General features: G+C 47.1%; 1 protein-coding gene across 4 annotated transcripts in view; it reads right to left on the reverse strand.

The window, feature by feature from the left end:
* Window positions 1-1,142: 1,142 nt before the first annotated feature.
* ZC3H18 (zinc finger CCCH-type containing 18) overlaps window positions 1,143-23,041 on the reverse strand; it is a 52,616-nt gene continuing 30,717 nt past the window's right edge. The window contains exons 9-18 of one of the 4 annotated variants that reach the window (XM_065416407.1): window positions 18,638-18,838; window positions 17,189-17,314; window positions 14,735-14,836; window positions 12,811-12,954; window positions 11,351-11,503; window positions 8,798-8,916; window positions 7,943-8,142; window positions 6,415-6,511; window positions 4,580-4,676; window positions 1,143-2,076 (exon numbers count right to left, since the gene is read on the reverse strand). In XM_065416407.1, coding sequence (XP_065272479.1) covers window positions 1,872-2,076; window positions 4,580-4,676; window positions 6,415-6,511; window positions 7,943-8,142; window positions 8,798-8,916; window positions 11,351-11,503; window positions 12,811-12,954; window positions 14,735-14,836; window positions 17,189-17,314; window positions 18,638-18,838 — 1,444 coding nt within the window. In that variant the 3' untranslated portion in view covers window positions 1,143-1,871. Of the gene's footprint in view, window positions 2,077-4,579; window positions 4,677-6,414; window positions 6,512-7,942; window positions 8,143-8,797; window positions 8,953-11,350; window positions 11,504-12,810; window positions 12,955-14,734; window positions 14,837-17,188; window positions 17,315-18,637; window positions 18,839-23,041 lie in introns of all 4 variants that reach the window. The other 3 variants (XM_065416406.1, XM_065416405.1, XM_065416408.1) reach the window with 3 other exon arrangements.

Below are 23,041 nucleotides of genomic sequence, written 5' to 3' on the forward strand. Positions count from 1 at the left end.
AAACCTAGGTATCGCTGTACTAGGGCCTTGGCTTTAAAGGCCCCTCACCCTTTGACTTGTCATTAGAGCACAGCTCATCACCAGGTTTTCTGAGAATACAAAATTCTCCGATAAAAGCCATAAAACCCCATGTTTTCCCAGAATTAAAATGAAACACTGCACTTTTATAGAGAGGTATCAGTTCAATACCTTTTTATTGACGGTTATTGGAGCCTCCATTATCCGGCTCTCTGTATTAACTGAACCACCAACCACCTGGGGCTGACAGTGGCAGGCCTCGGGCGGTCAGCCCCACCCCTGTCAGAGCCGGTGGTTTGGTTAATACGGAGAAACTAATAATGGAAGCGCGGATAAATGGGGTTCTAGGGTATGTTTTTTCATAAAATGTAAAAATAAAAAATTCTCTGTAAAAACGCAAATTCTGCCTTTTTCGTTGGCAAATGCATTTCTAGAATCCCTGTTCATCACTAGAAGTAGTGGTGGCTTCTCCCTTGTCTGACATCCTTCATCCCTTATTTGATCGTGCAGCAAACCCTGATGATGCTAAGTTTGTGACATCAAATTAGCTCTCAAAGTAGTACAGCAGGGTCAGGAAAGGAAGCACAATCTGGTGGTTAAAGGACCAGTCAAAGCACCATGAGTTCTGGGATCCACTCAAAGCTCTACCACTGATTTGCTGTGTGAACTTGGGGATGTCACTTAGTGCCTGTGCCTCAGTTTCCCCATCTGAAAAATGGGGATAGTGCTACCTTCCTGATGGGAGTTCTGCAAGGGTTAAACAATACAGCTGATCTTCAATGGAAGCTCTGGCTGGAGCCCAGCATTTATAAGGCACTACGAGCCTCCAGAAACAGCTCTGGAGCACAAGATGTGCCACCACTAGGACGTTAACGCTAACATTAAGCAGCAGCCCAGCCATGACAGGAGCTCACATTCAGACAAACCTTAGAAGCAGCAATGCCAGTGTTGGACGATTAAATGGCTCTGTCACTTGACCGCACTATACTACGCGGGGACGTAAACCTGGCTGAAGAGCTTACAGACAGAGGGAAGAAATACCCAAAGAGACGAGGGCAGGTGCCCAGAGACCACGGTGAGGGGTCCACCCTGGGATCGGTAAGAGAACAAACTAGAAAGGAAGAACTGTTTATCAAAATACTTTATTTCAGGGAGACCCCTCAAAAAAAGACCCTCCTCAGACAGACATCCCAACAATACCTTTGCTTTTTTTTTTTTTTAAATCAACTAAAACAATCTGATGCTTAAAATAAAAGACAGGTCATAGTTCCCAATCAGACTTTAGTCAAGAATATATATATATTTTTGTTTTGTTCCTGGGGGAGGGAGGGGCAGGGGAGAGAAGATGATGTTGCCAGTAGTTCACAGCGGTTTTCGGTTCTCTCATTACACAGTATATAGAACTGCATTGCTGAAGACACTCAACACACAGCAAGGCTAACTAGAAGAATACAACTTATGGCTAGCAAAGAGGGGAGGGACGGGCAGAGAGAGAGAGAAAGTGAAAGTATCCGACAGGGCTGGAATTTGGAGTCCTCTGTGCATAATTTACAGGGAAAACGTGGTGGTGTGGGCCTCCATCTTGGTGCTGGCTCGGTCTGTCTTGCATGGCTGATGCAGAGAGGGGATTATTCCCCGACTCTCCACCATACGGGTTAGGAGCCAGAGTGAGTTGTCTTGTCTGTGGGATTTTTCAGCTGACAAACTTTTTTTTTTTTTTTTTTAATTTTTAAAAAGAATTGCAGCCAAAATCAGACAGAACTGCAAAATCCAGAGTGGCCGCTTGTATACTATTTATAAAAACATAGAAGAGTCTTGAATCCAGGTGGAGACAGAGCTCTGCACACATTGGACTATACTTTCCCAGGGATTTTGGCCCGTTTACGAGCAATGGCGTCTTCCACGGCTTTCAGCTGCTTCAGGAGCTCCTCCCGCCGCGACAGCGTGCTGGACTTGCCCGATTTCGCACTTGCAGCTGTTGGGCCTGGCTCGGTTGCTTTGCCTGGTACACTTGTGACTTTGCTGGAACTCTTGGACTGGGGCGACAGCTGGCGCTTCCTATAGGGTGGGGGAGAGAAAAAGCCAGAATGCGGTAAGAGGGGATTGATGGGTAACAGAGGGGGCTCCCCCCTCCTGCATGGGCAGCTCTGAGATCAAGTGGTTTTCGAACAGCAGCAGGGGTTGAATAGCATGGCACATTTTCCCAGTGATGCAGAAACATTAATGAAGCAATCAGGTTTTCGCTGGAGGAAGTTGCTCCACTGCTTTAAAGGCTGGCTGAAACGAATGAGTTTTAGGATTCAAGTGGCAAGCCAGCCAAAAAGTACCTGAGGAACGGTGGAGTTTAAACCCACCACCCTCATGACTTTTCCTGCAGTAGCAACCCAGAGGCCTAGGTCAGCACTCCAGCATGCTAGGAGCAGAACAGACACACAGGAAGACATGGTCCCTCCCCCAAGGAGTTTACAAGCTGCTTTGAGATAAGAGACAACAAATGACTGTACCAAACAAAAGGGGGGGGGGGGGGACCACATGGTTAAATACTGCACAGCTTGATGGCTCCAAAGAATCCCCATGCTGAATGAACTCGGCTGCCCCACCTAACCATCCACACTGCCTGGCTTTTTCCAGGGACTGGCAGAGGTAGAGTTCAAAGAGGCGAGTCACACTCTTTACGGAAGCACTCCACCTCCCTCCCTGCTCCCACCTACTCGGGGCCACAAAAATCCAGAGGAAACCCCCGGCCATTAGGTAAGGCAGTGATGACAGACAGAAGCCAGGAAATGCTGTCACCCGTCCCACGCCCCCCCTTGCAGGGACTGCAGAACAGTGTATATAGTCCTCGGAATTGCACAACGTGCACATGACTTCAGTGCCCAAGCTCAGCGGGTCACACGCCAAGGGTGCAATTTGAGCCTCACCTCCCTCTTTCTGGCAGCTGTCACGTGGGGTCACACTCGTGCCACTTTGTGTAGCTGCTTCTGGCAATCTGACAGCAGCATGTCACATGAGCGGTGAGACTCAATCGCCCAGGTTACAGAGACAGCCTGGTAATCCTCCTTAAACCGAGCAACTCCTCACTTGAAGCCCTTTGATATTAATCCCTGAGTAAGAGGCAGGCTTTTCAAACGTGAACTGAAAAGCATTTCAAACCTCAAACCCAAGTTCCGGGAGAGCTCTGCCTGACTGTCCTTTACTCCCTGGCCAGGCCCCGAGCTCAGGTTCTTGTGATTCCCTGGCCCAGCTGATAGTGTTACTAACGCATCAAACAAGAGCAGGTGGAAGAGGGTTAGGAGCTAGCGATGCCAGTTCCAGACGAAACAGGTACCAATGCTCAGCTTCGCCGTTACAGCTTCGAAATAGAACCTCCTGGCCACAGCAGTCGCCGGTTAAGGAGGAAGGCTGGGCTTGTGGTTAATGCGCAGGACTGAGCAGTGAGAGACCTGGGTTTATTTCAGGCTCTATCCCACTTGGCAAGCTTCGATTTCTCTGTGCCTCGGTGTCCCGATTGGCGAAGACCCCACGGCCCAGGAAGGCCAGGTGTGGGACAAGGCTGGCTGAATGTCCGCAGAGATCTCTGAGGGAAGTGCTAGAGGAACGCAAAGCAGTGTTACCTGGCTCCTACCAGCATCGAGTTGGACAGAGGCCCTCTCAGCTGTACCAGGAACAGCACTCCCTATTTCGCTGAGCAAGGCGTGGTCCTTGCTCACTAAGGCAATGAGCCCCCTGGCACGGCATCTTGGGTTCTGCTCTGCAACGAAGGTGGCATTTGCTCTGCACTGTTTCAGTTGAGACTACAGGAAGGAGAACAAGCTGGCACCAGAGCCCAGGGGCTGGACAGGTGTAGATGGAATTGGGGTCATTCACTCTAACTCCAGCCAGAAGCCACATCTTGGCAGCCTACTCTGTTCTTTAAGTGGCTCAGCTCGTGCGAGATTAGCCAAGAGACATGGAATGGTGCACACTGGCCAGGAGAGACGAGCGGTCACACCCAGCACCTGTAGCTAGGATTGACCCCACAATGGGACAGCTGGCACAGGGAGCCCACTGGCTTCCACGCAATCTGACTCCGCCCTGCAAACTCCACCGGCTGCAGTTCACACTGAAGTAGTTGTATAGAGTTAAGATCGTCACTGCTAGAACTTTGCATTTCCAGAGCACCTTTTATCCAAGGATCTCAATGTGCACTACAAATAGCTTCCTTGAGAGGTCCGAATTAAACCCATTTCAGAGGCAGGGAAACTGAGCCACAGGGGTGAAGCAACTGGTGTCAGGGCAGTAGCAGAGAATTCATTGCTTGTCAGTACTACCTTAAGCCACTCTATCATCCAATTACATCCCCATCCTCCCAGTTTTCTTTAACAGACCATGAGTGAGGCTCTTGTTGCTTCTCTCTATGGTGAGACTGCTAGAGAAGGGAAAGAGAGGTCTCCCTCCATAGGTCTGAGGCCAAACAGTTCTTTCCCTAGCCAACAAGCCAAGGCTTTTGCTCTTCTGCAAACCATGCTGGCCAAGAGAGAACAAGTCACAGGTGGGAGCTGATGGCAGGATACGCACTGACCTGTCTGTCTGAGCAGGAGATGGTTTAGGGTTCTGACCTCTCTGCCGATCTTGTTTGGGTGAAGAGATTCTCCCAGCAGGTTTCCTATCGCGAGGACCTATTGCAGAATGTAAAGACAAAAGGTTTTAGCCCTCGCATGACCCATGGAGTGTTACCAGATCGCACAGCGCCATTTTAAACAGAGCCTTTCCCTAGACGGGCTAGGCTGCATCAGGGAACGGAAAGGTCCAGCTGCAACTCCCTCAGCTCTGCAAAGAGACACGGCACTTGTGAGGAATAAGAGTAACCTAGGAGCGTGTGATGCACAAAGCTTTGCCCTCTCGCCCTCCGCCGGGAACTGCAGCGAGCGCTATGCCCTGTGCCTTCCAGACTGAGATCCTTCCATTGGCTCGCAAGCCCCCGGGACATCTTTATGTTTGCCTGGGAATGGCATGCATGCCTACAGTGCTATATACAAATGAATCGTGAGGAGAGGTGAAGCAACACAGTTTTGTTGTACTCAGGCAGTATGTCTGGTGCATTCTCCTTTGCGGGCAAGTCAGGCACTGGGAGGGTTAGAACAGCAGTGCTTATTAGCCTGGCATTCCCACGTCCATCCAACAATCCAAGAACTAGGCTAAAACGGCTATCTTTGCTTCACAGCTGGCTGAAGGCGTGAATATCTGCTCTAGCTGCACTGTCTCACTGAGTCCTAGTGATCTTAAACCTAGCCGAATCCTCCAAGCCACTTTTCAGTAGTGGGATGGGACAGGGTTATTAGCACTCAAAGGATTTTTGCTGGCTCCAAGCCACAGTCAACGTAATACGCCTATGGTGAGAGCTCAGGGGAAACGTCATCACGTGTCACAGCCTGCTTCTGTACAACACTCAAGGTAAAGCTGCAACACCTCCACCATTGCCTGCTTCTTTGTTTTGCATTAGCAACAGCCAAGGCTGAAAGAAAGCAGGGTAATAGCTGGTTATCCGACAGGTTGCATCTACAGGGCCCTAACCGCTATAAAGGTGCTAATGGACAAGTATACGAAGAGCTAGGTTTCAGTGCCAGCAAGTTACAAGAGACAGGAAAGAGACTGGAGCCCTGGTGTATTTTTATTACAGTCCCAGCCTAGATTTTGTCACACACAAGTGGATGGAAGTGAGGGAAGTATCTGTTTCACAGGATTTAAGTGGGGTTAATACTATATTCCGGCCCCTCAACCTTCTGTGCCCCCCTTTAAAGCCTGGGGCAACACCACGAGCGGGGAGAGAGCTGGAGACGTGGCGGTTTCTAAAACCGGCCGACTCAAACAGCCGCATCAATAACAGGCAGCGAGTGGATGGCAGGCCTGTGTACAATGAACGTTTCCCCAGGACTCCCGGGAGACTAAAGCACGGTACTCCATCCTTGGTCTTCGCTGACAGGAAGTGGGGGATTTTACAGCTAGTAACTGAGGCAAGATAATTATCTTGCTGTAAAATCTGAAGCGGAGACCAGGCACTGATAGCCACAAGGTAGCCAGGGAGGCCAGCGCTATACTCGCCCCCGGGGTTCACCTCGCAGTAAATGAAAGTTCCTCCTCCCCACTATGTTTTGCCAGCGGGAGAGCACGGCAAACACCCCTGTTTTTATTGGAGAAGACACAGCCCCGGTTTGTATGGGGGTGTGCCAGAGGTTCATTTCTCCAGCTACTGGAGGCAAAGGCACCGATCCCTTGGACTCTAACCTGCTGACAGCCCCATGACCAAATGACCTCCCCTAGCAGTATGGGGCAGCAGTTTAACTGCTGCCCGCAGAGCTGCATTCAGGCCATGCCAGAGAGCATTTACCCTATCGCTGCATCTCTCAGATTCCTCACCTCGGTCAGGTGACAGGTTAACCCGTTTGGCTGGAGGAGAGCCCTGTCTGTCTTTGTCTGCTGGCTCGTATCTCTTCCTGCTTCCTTTGTCAGCCGCCTGAAATGGAAGGAAACAGATGATAGATCCGGATACATATATATCCCTTAGGGAGGAAACTGAGGTAGCTGGGCGCTTTTCCTTTGTTGTGGGCATCGCAAGGCTCCCGCGCCAGCAACACACACTGCCCCAGTATTTAAGGAGGTTTCCTTGAAGCAGGCTGGTAAACTGCCTCCCCGCGTACTTGAACAGCCAAGTGATCCCTTGGAGTCACGTGCCATTACAATGAACAGAACAGCTCGTAGAGGTCAGACCGCGTTTCTGCTAACGGGGCATTTTACATCCAACTGCAGGAATAAAAAAGCTGCATTTTGTCCAGTCTCTTTTGGCTTGGCTCAGGATGATGACACGAGTATTAACTAGATCTACAGGGCCATGTTTGTCTCTAGGACATGCCCCAACCCAAGGGAGGGGGGAGTCTACCACCACATTATGTGATGCTGCAGGGTCTGTGTAACATTTAGTAAGTCATTTATCGTGTCCCCTTCACCAGAGAGGAGCCTAGCTTGCTTAACGAGCTAGCTGTCGGAATCCCATCACACACAACACTCCTCACTGCAGTTGAGGGAGGAGAGGTAGAGGGAACGTTGCAAGCAGAATTCAGGATAGTAGAAAATGACCACTCCAATTGAAATTATCCAGGTCACTTGGGCTACCTCCCTCCTCCAGCATGAAGCACCATGAGGATGAACCCCCACATGTGGTCGGGATCTTGACCGTGCTTCTCAGCCAAAGGACGGCTACCTCTAGGAGCACATTTTCTCCAAACGGCATGCTGGGGTATCAGGCCCAGCACTAACTAGGAGGGAGTCACACCTAATGAGCCACCAACTCCACCTTCTGCAACCCCCAGGACAGTCCTTTGGGGTCTCCACATTCATGCACTGACCCATTTTAATCCTTTTCAGGGATCACTTTTAGAGCCAGCCAGGCTAAGGAGAGCTCATTCCCAAGGCAGGCTCTTACGCAACAAGAGTCAAGCCCATAGAGATCATGCTTCCATTTGGCTGCAGGTTGGCGAGGCTCAGACAGAGGCAGGAGAAGCTGCAGTGAAAGGCACCACATGCGACCCTGCCTAGCTCAGGAGATCTCACGCTGAGATCTCAGGCCAAGGTGCTATATGGCCACAGGCCTAAAGAATGTGGCTCAGGGAAAGCGGGCAACAGCCCCTGATGGAGTAGGAGGAATGTGCTCCAGGGAAGCTTCTGACACAGCCAGAAGTCAAGACATCGTGTACGCTGCCCAACAGGTTCTGTCATTTGCCCGCTTTCCATAATCAGGAGAACTTCAGAAGCAATTGCAGACATACCCAGCAGAGCTCTCCTCAGCAAGAGGGCAGCAAACTCTCCTCCACAGGCCAGAGAGCCAGCAATGGTCCCTTCCTCCCCCCGCTCTGAAAAGCCCACCGAGAGCAGTCACCCCACCTCTCACCTTATTCAACAGCGTCAGTTTGATCTCTTTGTGGGCACTGAAGCCCCCCTGCTGAGGCTGGGGCAGCGGGGGCTGCTGGGGTGGGAGCAGCTGCTGCGATTTACTCGCTTGTGTGGGTTTTGTTGATTTCAGGGGCTGGGCAGGCACCTCCCGTTTCCGTTTCTCCTCTTTAACACTGTCTTCTTTTTTCGATTTTCCTGCTGAAACCAGAATCCCAGTGTCAGCGACGCGCAATAAATCCTGCCCTGCCTTTTAAAAAAAGGCTCAAAGGATGGAAGGCGCTGCAGGGACCCATTCTGGTTAGCAAAGCCGACGGCGCCCAGATTAAAACCGGTAGGAAGCCAGAATTCCCCAGGGGAGAATAGTTAACATATCAGCAGACAAGGAATGAGAAGCTCTTGCATCAGACTGTGATGGGGTCTTGAATGAGCAAATGGGGAGTTTGAGAGGAAATAACAGTCCCCCAGGAAGAGAGAGCTGCACTGGCTCGTCATCTCAGGAGGGTGAGAGTGAAAACAGGATGGGCAATGGCAGGATGATGGGGGAGCGTGCACCAAAGCACACCCAGGGTTCGTGAGGAAGGGAAGACCCCTTCTCAGACAGGCAGCCGAGCAGACATGGACAACGGCACAGAAATGATGCATAAGTATTCCCGTTCAAGCTCGTCACCTCTGCCTTCTCAGCACTTGTCCAGGGTGAAGCCTTTGGACTCTCCCAGTCTATATCAAACCAGAGTTGCTCCCCACACTTTTCTCTACCTCCATGTAATGGGTTCCATGCTGTTTGCCATATCACCAAGTGAGCTCTCTGCAGATCTTGCCCCACCCCGTTCCCTCATTCTCAGGATACCTCTACCTTTCTTCTGCTGGGCTGGGGTCAGGGATCGGGAACTGGCTGAGGACACTGGACTGGCCAGGTCAGCGTACATGTCTTCTGAGTCCGCACTGCGTATGGAACTGCTACTGGAGGAGGCACTAGAGACAGAGGAGACACTGCTCACACTCAGGGACCTGGAAAACAGACACACACACTCACAATCTCTGGCAGCGGAGAACACCGCGAGGCTGTCTAGAATTCACACAAGCGCCTTCTCCCTAACTCCCACACCACACCAGAGGAGCCGTCACAAGGGCTGCAAAGGGGAGTGGTACTCATGACGAGATGAGAAGATTGTCTGCATCTCCTGAGGCAGGGATGACATCACCCCCTCAAACGTGTTGTCAGATGCAAGACGACAAAAACCTTCAATGTAATATTATACTCAGAGACAGTTATACAGCTTATTCATCCACAGATATCAATAAAGCTAGAACTAGGGTGAGCCCTGGACTACACATTTCAGTGATACAGTTCAGGTCAAGAGTTTCCCCATATCATTCATGCTGCCTGATATACAAGTTGCCTGATACTTATTTACCAAGGAAGCTTTAAAAGACATGGATTCTCCAAGCCAGGGGTTCAAGAACTACATCCCAGAGGACACCAAGTTCCCTTTTTGAAGCACCACAAGACCACAGAGATGGGAAGAACAGCACAGGGGAGGTGGTATTGCCGAGGGGAAGTTGGCCCACAAGATGGATGCTGTGTGATGACATGTTCTGCACAATTAAAATGCTGGAGAACTACTACTGTATTTTTTTGATGCAGACTTTGTACTTTGCACTGGACCAGATAAAGATAAGATAGATCAAAGGTTTGGTGTTAGGGACTATCCCAGGGAAATTCAGGGGAGGGCACCAGGGCTGCCCAGAGGATTCAGGGGACCTGGGACAAAGCAATTTCAGGAGCCCCTTCTATAAAAAAAAGTTGCAATACTAAAGAATACTATATTCTCGTAGGGGCCCCTGCGGTGCCCAGGTCCTGGGACAAATTGCCCCACTTGCCCCCCCCTCCCCTCTGGGTGGCCCTGGAGGGCACATCACTTTAAAACAAATCACAAGCTCACAACTCAACAGTACCATGACAGAAGTGAGCTGTTAGAGGCGGCAGTGATGACCTGGTAACCCAGGGATAGAATTTCATCTCCAAAGGAGGGTGTGGCTACAGAATTGTGTCAGCAGTCTGTTTTCATTCAGTACATTATTTCCTATGTTCAAAAAGTGCTTTGGTCCTGGAGTATCAGTGGGCAGAGTACTCTGACCGTGTCATGCACACAAAGTTTTCACACTGCTGGGTAAAGCAGCACGGTAGTAAATATTAAGCCAGCTCTGTTGATGTTTCAGCAGGAATACCAGCACTCACTGTCCATCTCTGCCTTCACACCCTATCTGTGCTGTCTACAGTAAGCGTCACGAGGCAGGGATCTTACTTGCAAATACCTGTAAAGCAGCAGGCTCATCATTTGGTGCTGTGTATGTAAGCAGACATTTGAAATCCTAAACATAAACTTTACAGTGGGTTGAGTTAAAAAGAGAGCACCTGAGAGGCAGACTCACCCCTAGCCTCTCACATCAGACTCTGGAGGGTCTAATGAATCAGACAAACATGCTTAAATTCCTGGGGGGGAAAAATGTAGCCATTCAACCTTGTGGCTCTGCAGTGTACAGAGGTGTGAACTGGCTCTGATTTGAATCACATTCTGTTCCGTTCTATAAAGGTTCATATGCCACACCCATCATACTACCCAAGGGCTTAAGAACTTTAGATAGAAAAAAAATGGTGCAGCTGCTTACAGGGTTTCAGAAAGACTCTTGTGTATGAACAGGCTTCACAAGTTAATCTAAATATACTTTTGAAGGGGATTCATTTCAGGATTATCAGAATTTGTTAGTCACTGGGCTTTGTAGGGAGCTAACAGACTCAGCACACCCATTCGCTTCAAAGAATTGAATGGTGTCTTGGAGTGAAATGCGTATCGGGAACCATTCTTGCAACCTTATTTGCCATTCACAGCGCAAACCACCACCACTAGACAGATCTATTAGATGCTTTCTGATCAAGCAGTGCTGACATGCCAGGCATCAACCCTAAAGAGATCCAACAGTGAGATTTAGAGAAAAGTTTAGAACAGCAGCATTGTGTAACATGAATGCCTATTACCTTAGAAAAAGAAACACCCTGGAATTTTTATTTACAACAGCAAGGTAAATGTTCAATTAAGATTTGAAAACAGGGAGAGAAGAGGCTTCAGCCCCACGGTAGAGTGAAAATGGATAATTCAGGGCACACTGACGATAATTTCATTCTTTCCTAGAATAAGCAACATGGCAGCTGTTAACATTGTTTTCATTTTTCAAAATTTAAGACTCATTTATATACTTCGAGCAAATGAATCTACATTGCAGGCAACCACCTTACAAGCAGGTGCATGCAGTGCAAGGAAAAACGCTCAAACGTGTCAAGTACAACACTTACACATAATCTGAGTCTGTCAACCTTGATGATAAAGTGGGAAACACAGTGCTTTACCTGGATTTTCTGGACCCAGATGGGGAGGGGGAAACTGAGGCAGACGTTGATCGGGAATGAGATCTGGAGAGAGACCGAGACAAGGACCTAGAGCGGGAACTGGAGCCGCTATAGCTGCTGGCACTGCCACTGATGCTGCCACTTATAGTCCGCCTGCAACACAGATCAAAAGAACCCATTCTCATCTGATTCTACTCAGCAATAAAGCAGGGTTGCTTTTTGTGCATTTGATCAATGGTGAGCAAGAGGCTTCCAATGCAGTTATTTACAAACATTGACTGACACTAGATCATACAGCAGAGAATTCTGTTTTGTCAATCAAACAGAGTTCCCTGTCCTGGCCACGCATCCCCACTTCTGAACAGCAGGTATTTCGTGAAAGACTGAATGATGCTGGTTAGAGCCGGACACAGAACAGCACCTCTGTCCTGTCCTATTGCATCAGTAGCGAATGTTTCCTAAAAACAAAGGTGTAAAGTGCACAAGATTGTTGGGCTGGCTTGTAGCGTGAACTATAGAAATATCAAACTCATCTCTCATTACTTAAAGTTTGGGGTGATGAGCTAATTGGAACCGATCTTCTAAATTATCACATTAGGGACAGTTTATTTCCTTTTCCTTCTGCGAACCCTGACACCCATAACAGTCACATAAGGGATCACGCAGTGTCTAAGGACTCCTAAGAGTAACCGGGTCCAATAACCCACTTTTCTAAGGGGAGAGGAATCCTAGCAACCAATCTTCAGGTTTAGAGACAGAAGTAACTCAAACTTTCCAGTACTGTTCTCCTGTCACTATTGAGGAACAAGGGGAACAGCTCCATTCAAAGCTAAGAATTGCCTAGGAAGCTTGTAATTGAAAGGAAAATAGGATTATGGCATAAGACTTTATTTTTATTGATTTAAAACACCAGGATCTAAGAAAACTATTGTTTGTCCTCAAAGGACACATCGATTTTGCTAGGTCTGAGGGACGTTCCACATTTTTGAAGTCACATTTTCTTCTGGGTTGGCGCAGTAGAAATCTTCTCTTGACGCTATTAAGCATCTGGTGCAGGCCAATACCCAAGTCCGCAGCCCCGAGTCCTTCCCTCCCCCTTTACTTCATTATGGAGCATGACCCTCTGGATTCAACATAGGTCTGAGCTTCTGTTGCTTCCTCAATGGCTGGACTAACCAATCAGCTGCTCTACAATGTGTGTTTTCCCTATGAGAGTTTCCTGTTGGTGCGATTCAAGGATTCCACCTGCTGTTCTCATTCAACAGGTCTTGCGAGAGATCAGCCTGGGTTTTTTATTGCACGCAAGTAATACGTTCTGCTCCTTTTCCGATTCCCCTGCTATCCCAGGGAACAGATTTCTCCTTTAAGTCAGAGTGAGTTCTTGGTTAATTCCTTAATTAGCAATTACCCGGCTCTTCATTTGTACGCATGATCAAATCCCTCTGCCCAGGTTCTCCTACCTCCTGGGTGGAGTCCTTGTTTGACGTTCCTTCCTTCTAGCCTCTCTATTATCCACTGGTTTGGCTGGCTCTGGTGCAGCTGTTGCAACTTTAGTCAATGGTGGTGGGACTGGAAGGGCAGCTACTTTCTTCACAGACTTCTCACTGCAAAGTTAAAATGGAGTTTTGATACTCTCGCGTATGATCAAACACCACGGGCATGTAACACGGGGATTTTCAGAAGCAACATATTTCCCACTACTGAAACATTATACAATCCCTGTTACTATGGCCTTTTGGAAAAGTCAACGTAAACCATATTTCACAGAAATATTCGGACACTACAAAGCCCCTTAACGAGGGCAGTTTATTGCATTCTAATATGAAAGATTTTTTAAAGAGATCAACTATTATATAAACAGTGTTATGGTGACAACCTACTCCAGCAGTTTACAGTCCACAAGTTCCCCTTGGAATTAGTTACTTATGATACGCAGATATCTGAAACAAACATCTCCTTACAAGTTTTGGGTCAGACTTTAAAGTTAGACACACAGAACTAACTTGTGTGCAAATAACTGATTCACTTACCTGTAGTGGACGTTTGCATGCTAAGGTTGGTGCAAATGTATGCATCCATTTGTGCATGCCTCATTTTGAAACTCTGACCCTAGACTTTTAGTCTTGCATTTTACAGTGTGCAGTGGTATATTACCACAAAAAATAGTATATTTGTGCATTGCCTTTAAGCTTTTATACTGAACATACCAAATAGGAAAGGGGTCATTTCAGCACATTTCCAGCATTACTCTTCTTCAGACCCATGATGAGCCAATCACTTACAACATAATAGTTGGCTATGGTCCAGCATTCACTCTGATAGTGATGTCACATCCATTATTAACCGGGGTGGAGCTGGCTGGCTGCAAAGGCTGTTAGTTTCCCCTTTTGCTACCTATTTCATATTCTTATTTTATAACCTGCAGAACACAAATATTAAATATGTGCCATGTTCCACAGGGAAAAGAAAAGGTGCCACTTTAGGTAGCTGGAGGGTTGCAATGCTGTTCAGCAGAAGATGCAATATTACCAGAAGAGTACATATAAAGGCATGACTCCACATGGGACCCAATCCATAGAAGGCACGTCATGGGCTCAGGAAAGTGAGTAAATACTGAATTAGAAATGGGCTGAAGTAGTCATGTGCCCTGCTGGAGCATTCAGCCCGACCTCCAAGTTCTAACTTTTGGAAAAATTTCCATGTCACCTTTAAAAACAATGATCTTAGTATACAGCAGAGAAACATTCCCCAGGATAACCACGTGTACTATGTTAGTGTGACAGAAGTGTGTGAAATATGAAATATAGGCCTATTAAAAAAAGAGCACAAGGGGTGACATAAGCTACTAAACAAATATTTAAGTTTACATATCTATTGTGCTTGTGTTAATTCATGCTCAACATTGCAAAACAGACACACCTTAACTGTATACAGCTATATTTCCTCTCGCTAGTTTAATGATATGTATAATACACACTAGCTTTAGTCACATGCTTTGTATCATGGAAACCCTTCTACAAGAGTGTCATTCAGATTTCATATCTGTACACACCCAATTTACAAATCAGTGTGTGTGTGTACATATGTACCATTTACATATACCCATACGCGTAGCTTGTGTACATGAACTATTAATACAGTTGAAGGACTGCCATTTTTGCAACCCTACCCCTATGAGATAATTAAGAGAACACAATTAATCAAAGACTTAAACACAAGTGTCAATCGATACAAACAACATTCTGTATTTACAGTTTTCAGTAGGGTGGTTGATTTCAGAACCAAAGATCAGAATCATATCCTGGGACCCTTTAAGGGCCAAGGTGAAACTACAGTTCTAGGGCTTTCCTACACCATCTCTTCCAAGTAGACAAGAAATCTTACCCTTTTCCAGCAGGTGGTGCAGGCTCCCCTTTAGCTTTCACAAGCGCTTTGTGTGGAGATGGTGTTGGGGAAGGAGAAGGGGAAGATGAGAAGGATCGCGACCTGGACAGTTTAAAAAAAAAAAAAGATTAGCTCTGGGAGAAAGAGAAGGGGTACATCATTCAACTCAGTCCCTGGGATCGCAGAAAGGTTCTCTCACTTGTGGTCTCCAGGCCTTTCAGGTGTATGGAGTACCCTCTTCTTATTTATACCTTCTCCGTCCGTGGGTTAGATGGCTGTATTGCACTGGCTACTTCTAGTGGGACTAAACTTGTTCTCTTAGTGTCATACCTGCCCTCCGCTCTAGATGCCAGGATGGGAGATAGGAATTCTGAGGGAAAACTGGATGTTAGCCAGAAAGTGACTAGCTCTAAGCTATTCCATATTAATGTTTGGGTCCAAGCCCTCTATACTCCATTACAGGCTTCAGGTCCACAGGCAGGTACACCAAATGGTTTTTTATTAAGAGAGAAACTAGAGACTAGATCATGCTTGCAAGTGTGAATTCTATTTCAAGTCCTACGTATTCCTGCTCTGGCCCAGACACTCCAAATGCAATCTACAGACACTTAAATAGGAGCAAAAAGACTTTGGAAAAAAATGGGATGGATCAAGCACTTGCAATTTCCTGAAATGTTAGGGGAACAATCAAGCAGAGTATATCAAAGCCAAGAGAGCCAAGTGCAGAAGTTATTTCCTGGACTGGCACTGACAGAGTCAAGTGACTTGCTGGTACCATGGGGTGCTATAACTGACAATGATTGCAGCTGATAAATGAGTCACCTTACTACCAGGATTGAAAGTCTCTTGCAGCCTAACACTTCCCAGGGCCAGAAGACTAGTTTGTTTACACAACTTTTTCTTCAGATACCAAATGATCTTGGGAATATAGCTGGGAGTTTCATCACTTCCTCGCACAGTAGCAGCAGCCACGTTAAATGCATCAGACTGATTGGTACTGTACAGGATGGCAGTGTTCTGCAACAAACAGAGGGCGAAGCACAGGGGAGGAAAGTGAAAAGTTAATTTCCCTTTCCTCCTGTTCTCCTATAAGTGCTTGTGTCTATAGAGCAATTCCTTAATTGGGCGAAGAAGCTGGCTCAAATGACATACTGCACACTTGTATTTTCAGTTCAATCCACTCTGAGGTTACATACGATTTCAACCCTAAAGAGGTGCCCAGGATGGGAGCAATTCCTCCTACTATTTTCATTCCTGATTTGGGGAACTATCCTCGCCCTCGCTCAGTTTAGGCGAGTGGCAAACTAATAAATATGCCGGCATTCTAGCAGCACTAAGGCACAGAAGTGTCATTTCAAAATATCAAAACATCTTTAAGACAAAGTTGCACAGGCTGGTTCCTGTCAAAGACATTAATTCCTCCTCTTTAAAGGGAAATTCCAGTGCAGGATGAAAGAGAATAATAAATAAAATAATAATAAATAATAATAATACCACCACCACCCTAGCTCTGATATAGCACTTTTTATCAGTAGATCTCAATGCATTTCACAATCTTTAATGTATTCCTCCTCATAACACCCCTGTAAAGAGCTAATCATTGAAAAACTCAGGGGCGTGATTTTCTAAGCCAGGCATACGCAACTGCACAATTACCACCACTGGACCGGAAAACCAGATATTTGCATGCACAAATGTACTGACAGACATAACTGGCCATCTGAGTGCACAAATACCTAATCACAGATGCAACCCCAGCAACTGTGTGTGTGCACAATGGGTGTACAGTTGCAAACCCACAGTGCAGAAGAGGCAGGCTTTTAAACAGCAAATAAAAAAAAAATAGTACCCTTATATGATGCAGAGTAGGGCTAAATCAGCTTCTCTATTTAAAAACAGTGGGGGGAAAACAGATTTTAAAAATGGTTTATTGTCACTATCATATAAAAAGTTGGTTAATTTAAACAGTAACTAAACCAACTAACATTAAAAAGTTATAGAGGAATCTAGTTAACAACTTTGCAAGACTTTCATTTCCATGTCTTTTAAACAGTGAAAATGATTCTTTCAGACCTACTGTGTATGAAGGGGAGGTATAGAAAGTATCAGTGGGAAAGAAGCAATAAACAGCAGCGTCCACAGAGAGAACACCAGGCCCATCCACTGAATGGAGCTATTTGGTGAGAAAATTTTAAACACTGTTTTGAAATACAGGCAGCACATGGTCTGTAATTATTCCAGTATTTTAGTTCCCAGTAATTATCTTTATATTCTGATCTTGCTGTTTAAGATCATCATTGGTTTGACCATTTTTGTTTCAGATACTGGTTTTGTATCTGCTTTTAATATCTGAGTAACACAAAGAAAAGATTTTAAAACTAAGCACCCTATTTATTTATTTTGGAGAGTAGAGGAAAGTTGCAGCTGTTGCATTAGAAGCCAGAGAAACAGTACCTGGATCTGCTGCCTGAGAAAGAACTGTGTCTGGAAGAGTGACTAGAGTAGGAGCTGTAGGAAGAGGATCTGGAACGAGACCGTGAAGAACCAGAACCAGAATAGGAGGATGAGCGAGAAGACGACCTGGAAGAAAAAGATTAACAACTCATTTTGGGGAAAACAAATTTCTCATTTTCAGTGCTTAGTTTCAGGGACTCTCCTGAATATCATTCAAACCTCCCATCCCCATCTTCAAGACCAATCCAGGGGCATATTACCCTATAGATCTATAATCTCTCTCCCTGCACCCCACACCCCTCATTTCCTCCTTCGATGGAGAGAGCTCTCTTGCCACCACCACACCAGCCATCTGGAACAGGCTGACCACCTTCCTCTGCCTGCGTGACTCTCCATCCCTTTTTGGGAAAAGGCAGCTCAGAATCCAGCTCTTCGATATGGTCTTCAACCATGTCACCACCAGCTTGTTCCCCGGTGGGCCAGGATGGCCTGACCACTGCTGATCTGAGGGGGGGGGAGGAATCCAGGGAATGCAGCAGTTCTTAAGACAAAGGTATGTTGGGATTTATCTTACCAGCGTTTTATCCCCGTTTCAGACCCAAATCGTATCGGTTTGGCGTGCTTTGTGTATCTCAAGGGCGCTTGAGGTCCTTTTTCTTTTTGGGAACCCAAAGTTCAGTCTTTAAAGGGAGGCAGGCTCAAGCCTGTGCCCAAACTCTCCCTGATTCGGTACCTGCTTTCTATGGGGCTGTTCTGTCCTCTACGGCTCTGTTCGACCCTGCTCCTGGGCTCCACAGTCTCCATGCTCCCAGCTTTTACCAGACTCTCCTTCAGCCGTGCGAGCACGCCCTTCCTATCGCCAACCCTCCCGCTGCTACCCCTGGAGTGAGCTAGGTCTGATTTATATGGGCCACAGACCCCACCCCCCAGGAGCCTTTGCAAGGATTAGTGATTAGAGCCAGCTGAACCTCATTCAAGTTCTAATTTCCTGGGGTAGTCCACTACCTACAGCTGCTTCTTGGAAGACTTCCCCTTGCTCCCAATGACAGTTCACTGTCGCAACCCACTAAGCTGTAACTAGGGCGACGAGATGTCCCGATTTTATAGGGACAGTCCCGATTTTGGGGTCTTTTTCTTATATAGGCTCCTATTACCCCCCACCCGCTGTCCTGTCTGGTCACCCTAGCTGTAACCCATGTGCCTCACACCAGCGTTTACAATTACCAGTGCTCCAAGCCTCTCCTGTTACCACCTGCTTGCACCCCATTCCTACTGCTATACAGGTCTAGGACGGTACATGGGAATATTAAATTGTGCTCTAACAGACCAGCAAGACTCGCAAGTGCCTGTTGAAATGGCTGCTATATTGGACAGGTAATCATATCACAGGGATAATCCAAGGGAGGCTCACGTGTTAGCTCTCCCTCCGTCTCCCCTGCTTCCATTTACCTGGAAGAACCAGAGGCAGATGCCGATGACGCAGAGGTTTTCCGGCGTCTGCGCGCACGGCTGGGAGAGGCAGACATTCCAAGTTTCTTCTTAGGTGACTTGGATCGGCGCCAGGGGTCCTTCCATTCATCTGCTCTCTTGGACTGAGAGCCGGTGGTTGTAGTTGTCTCCTTTTCCTTCTTTGGTGGCTCAGGCTGACGGCTGGAAAATACACATGTTTTTAACTACCTGGGATTCTCCCGCATGTATAAATATCTTCCAAGTGGTAATACAACGTAAAACTTGATGGCAGGGGAGACATTCATTTCTCATGTTCATCTGTTTCACGGCTGCAGCCCCAGGCTCAGTCCGACAGGACTTTTGTACAGCAATTACACAGAACGCGGCTCATTTAGGACAGGTATGCAGAGCAGTATTAGGCTTTTGTTCCATCCCTCCATATAGCATTACTGTCCATTTCCAATGCCACTCTTTGATATACGCTATTTAATGCAAGGTAAGTGGTGGACATGGTGATAAACCATGACTTGACCTAGGTTTTCACACTGCGTCCATCACCATATCTGAGCATCTGACCGTGACCCTCTGCATTTATTCCTGAGACTTTGCTGACCACTGCCGGGCCTGTTATTTGTATTTTGATAGCTCTGGCTGGTTGCCATTTTGTTAGGTCTAGTACAGATGCATAATATGAGTCAGTTCTTGCTCCAAAGAGCTTACAATCTAAACCAACAAATCAGAGGACAGAAGAAAGGAGGCATTATCCTCTTTTTACAGATGGGAAATAGAGGCACAAAGGGTATGGCTACGCTGCAATTAAAATCCTGCGGCTGGCCCGTGCCAGCTGACTTGGGCTGACGGAGCTCGGGCTGCAGGGCTGTTTAATTGCAGTGTAGACGTCCGGGCTCAGGCTGGAGCCCAGGCTCTAGGACCTACGAGGTGGGAGGGTCCCAGAGTTCTGGCTGCGGCCCGAATGGAACTAAACAGTCCCGCAGTCCGAGTCAGCTGGCATGGGCCAGCCGCGGCTGTCTAATTGCAGTGTAGACATACCTAAAGTGTCTTGCCCCAGGGTCCCAGGTGAAGTCTGTTGGCCCAGTTGTCTCCCAGGTGGCTTGGGGAGATAGCAAGGTGATGCTGGTTGTGTGTAATCTCCGGTGGAAGATCTACCACTTCATAACTGAATTTAGTCTACCGAGAATCTTATTTTAAACTGTCCAGGGACTGCTATGTCTCAGAGGCCAAGGTGCCAAGATTACCGAAGATCTCAACTCAAGGGTGTTTCACCCTTCTACAGCAGTCTAACCCCCACTCTCAAGAGCTTTTTGAAAGAAACCGCCCACCGAATTCTCAAAAGACACGAAGTCACTGACTCCAGGTTCTGTTTCATCAGAGACAGCACAGCCTCCACACTACACACTGAGCATGAGCTTGGACTGAGTACGCCCAAGAAAGCATAACCTATTGCCTAGATTGATACAGTGCTTTCTCCCTGCTTAAACTTCCTGGAGAGGGTTTTAGCCTGGGAAAAAATAAATCACAACAGGAAGCCTGGTTTCTGTATATGCTTCAGTTATTGACTCAGCAGTGAGCATACAACCAGGCGAATGCCAAGGGGGAAATGATGCTTCTGTGAGGGCATTTCCATGGTTAGTCTTTCCTCAAGAGCTACCTGCTTACTCAACATATAGCAACACCCGGCAAACTGGTTCAACTCTCTATCATCAACTAGTCCTGGCTCTGGTCCAGTTAATATCCTGCAGGGATATCTGACAGCCAGCATTCAAAACTATGCTAACAGGTTACAAAAACTCTTACCAGACTATGGACACTCCTGTTTCTCAGGTCTACTTCAGCCCACGCTTGTTCAACAGCTACATCTCAACTACACCCGGCCTTTCTTTAAATGAAAGCCGTTCCTGTTATTGAGGCTGGTAGCCCATGTGACCTACCCTGCTGTGTTTTCAAGTGGATTTACATACATGCAAGACGCCATGTAGTCCATGGTGGTGTTGGCATGTAGGCAGTGAAGAGAAATAAAAGAAGCCAGCTCTTAGCTGCTTCAAGAGGGTTTCTGACTCATCTCAGACTGCTGCTGGCACGTGATGTGAAGAAAGATGGTCACAGCAGGGAAAGACTCTAGGTGCACAGTGACTGGTGAATGGAGAGAAAGCGATCAGAGACAGGGTAGCTTGCACGGGATTTTAGACATATTTGATCTAAGCTTCAGTGTCTTTTGCAGCTTTATGCCTCATAGGGCACAGAGATACCACACGGAACGGGAACTACATGTCTGCTTGCAATAAAGTAGTCAGCATGAACCTTGACCATGTACTCTGATAGTAACTCCTCTCTCCAGTATACCACCCGCATAAGGTGCTCTGTGTCTATGAACTAGCTCTGTATCCTAAACATGTGGACATTAATGTGTTCACTACTGAAACATCCAGCATGGCAATGCTGCTGGTTCCACTATGAAAAGACTTCCATGATTAGGAGGTTTGTTCCGCTCCACTGGAAATCTGTGTGCTAACTATTAACGCTCCGTCTTGCTGCTTTGCTGCTGGGGATAGGGTGAAAGACAATGGAGGATGGCTCATACTTCTCATTAAGCCATAATTCAGTTAACCAATTTATCAACCTGTGGATTCCTTCAGATTAGCCCTATTCAAAATGAAAAGCGCCTGGAAAGCAGAACGTACTTCATTTGCATGTACAGTGTATGGAGCTTAACGTAGTAAAGGAGCTCCTCTACAGCATCTTTCAGTTTGTAGTACTTAATAAAACAGGATTTATTCATCAATATCAACGTTCCAAAAAAATCTATTCTCCCCCTACCGAAGTGAAGCTCCTGCTGAGGCGGAACGCAGAGGTTGCTTAGAAGCACACAGCCAAGTGCCAGTATAACAACTCAGTTTAAGAAGTCTGTTCCAACTGATGCTGCACGAGGTTATTAAGGAACCAGAACATAATTAACCAAATTGGAATTTGGCCAGGACATACAAGGACAAACCCTTCTTTTGCAAAAAAGCATTCTGAAATCTTGAGTGACCTCAAGTAGCGAGGGCCTCAATTTTCTACCTGATCCGAAATATGAAACCTCTAAGTAAAGAAGCACCCTGGGAAGCCTCAATGTACAGATTAGAAGGCCCCGTCATTCTTTTTGAGTAAGGAATTGACTTCAGGTAGATTGTTATCAGGCACTCCAACCAATGTAAGAGTGCTTATACAAGGCGGCTGCTCAGATTTAACTACATCAATTAAACTGAGTTAAATTAGGACAGCTGTCCAGGGAAGACAAGGCCTGAGAAACAGGTGAACCTAAATCAGACAAGGTGGGGGAAATATCTTTTTTTGGTGGTGAGCGACAAGCTTTCGAGTGTACATAGAGCTCGTCTTCGAGTCTTGGCCCTGGTCTATACTGCAAACTTAGGTGGGTCTAACTACATCGCTCGGGGCTAGCCTACACTTACAGTGCTGCAGGGACGCAGCTGCCCTGCTGTAGCGCGGAGTGAAGATGCGATCTACACCAATGGGAGAAGTTCTCTTGTTGGCGTAGGGACACCACCTCCCTGAGAGGTGGTAGCTGTGTTGACGGGAGAAGCCCTCCCATGGACATAGCACTTTCTACACCAGGGGTTAGGTTGCCATAACTACATCACTCAGGGTGTGGATTTTCCATGCCCCTGAGCGAGGTAGTTATACGACATAAGTTGGTAGCGTAAACCAAGCCTCGGGGGTGATATGGTGTTTGTGTCTTTTATCATTTTTCAGTCTGAGTTCAATCGAGTGCATAGCGATTGTCTGGTTTCACCCACCTAGTTGCTACTGGGGCATTTAGTGCACTGGATGAGGTACACCACAAGTTGTGATAGGTATGTGCAGGACTCACAGATCTTGAAAGGTGTTGTGGGGTGTGTGTGTGTGTTGATTACTGTAGCAGTGGAGATATGTCTGCAGGTTTTGCAGCTGTTGTTCTGGCAGTGTCTGGTGGTACTTTGAGTTGGTGTGTCCTGGTCTGGGGAGCTTGCTTGTGATGATGAGCTTGGAGAGGTTGGGGGCTTGTCTGAAGGCCAGAAGAGGGGGCTAAGGGAAGATTTCTTTCAGGATGGGGTCTACTTCAACCCATACTCGATGAAGTTTGATGATACCCCGTATGGGTTCCAGTGTGTGTGGGTGGGGGGTAGGTGACAACTACAGGTGTGCGGCTGGAGGAGGTTTTATTTCTGTATTGAAGCACGTTCTCTTGGGATATTTGGGTGGCCTGTTGCATGATGCGATCAACTTCTCTGGTGGAGTGTCCCTGTTTGGTGAAGGCGGTTTTGAGTGTGTTAAGGTGTATCTCGGACTTTCTCCTTGGAGTGCCTGGCTGTAGATAACCGATTTCTTGGTGTGTTTAGGGTAGTT

This window comes from Emys orbicularis, chromosome 14, assembly GCF_028017835.1.
Source record: "Emys orbicularis isolate rEmyOrb1 chromosome 14, rEmyOrb1.hap1, whole genome shotgun sequence".
NCBI lineage: Eukaryota > Metazoa > Chordata > Testudines > Emydidae > Emys > Emys orbicularis.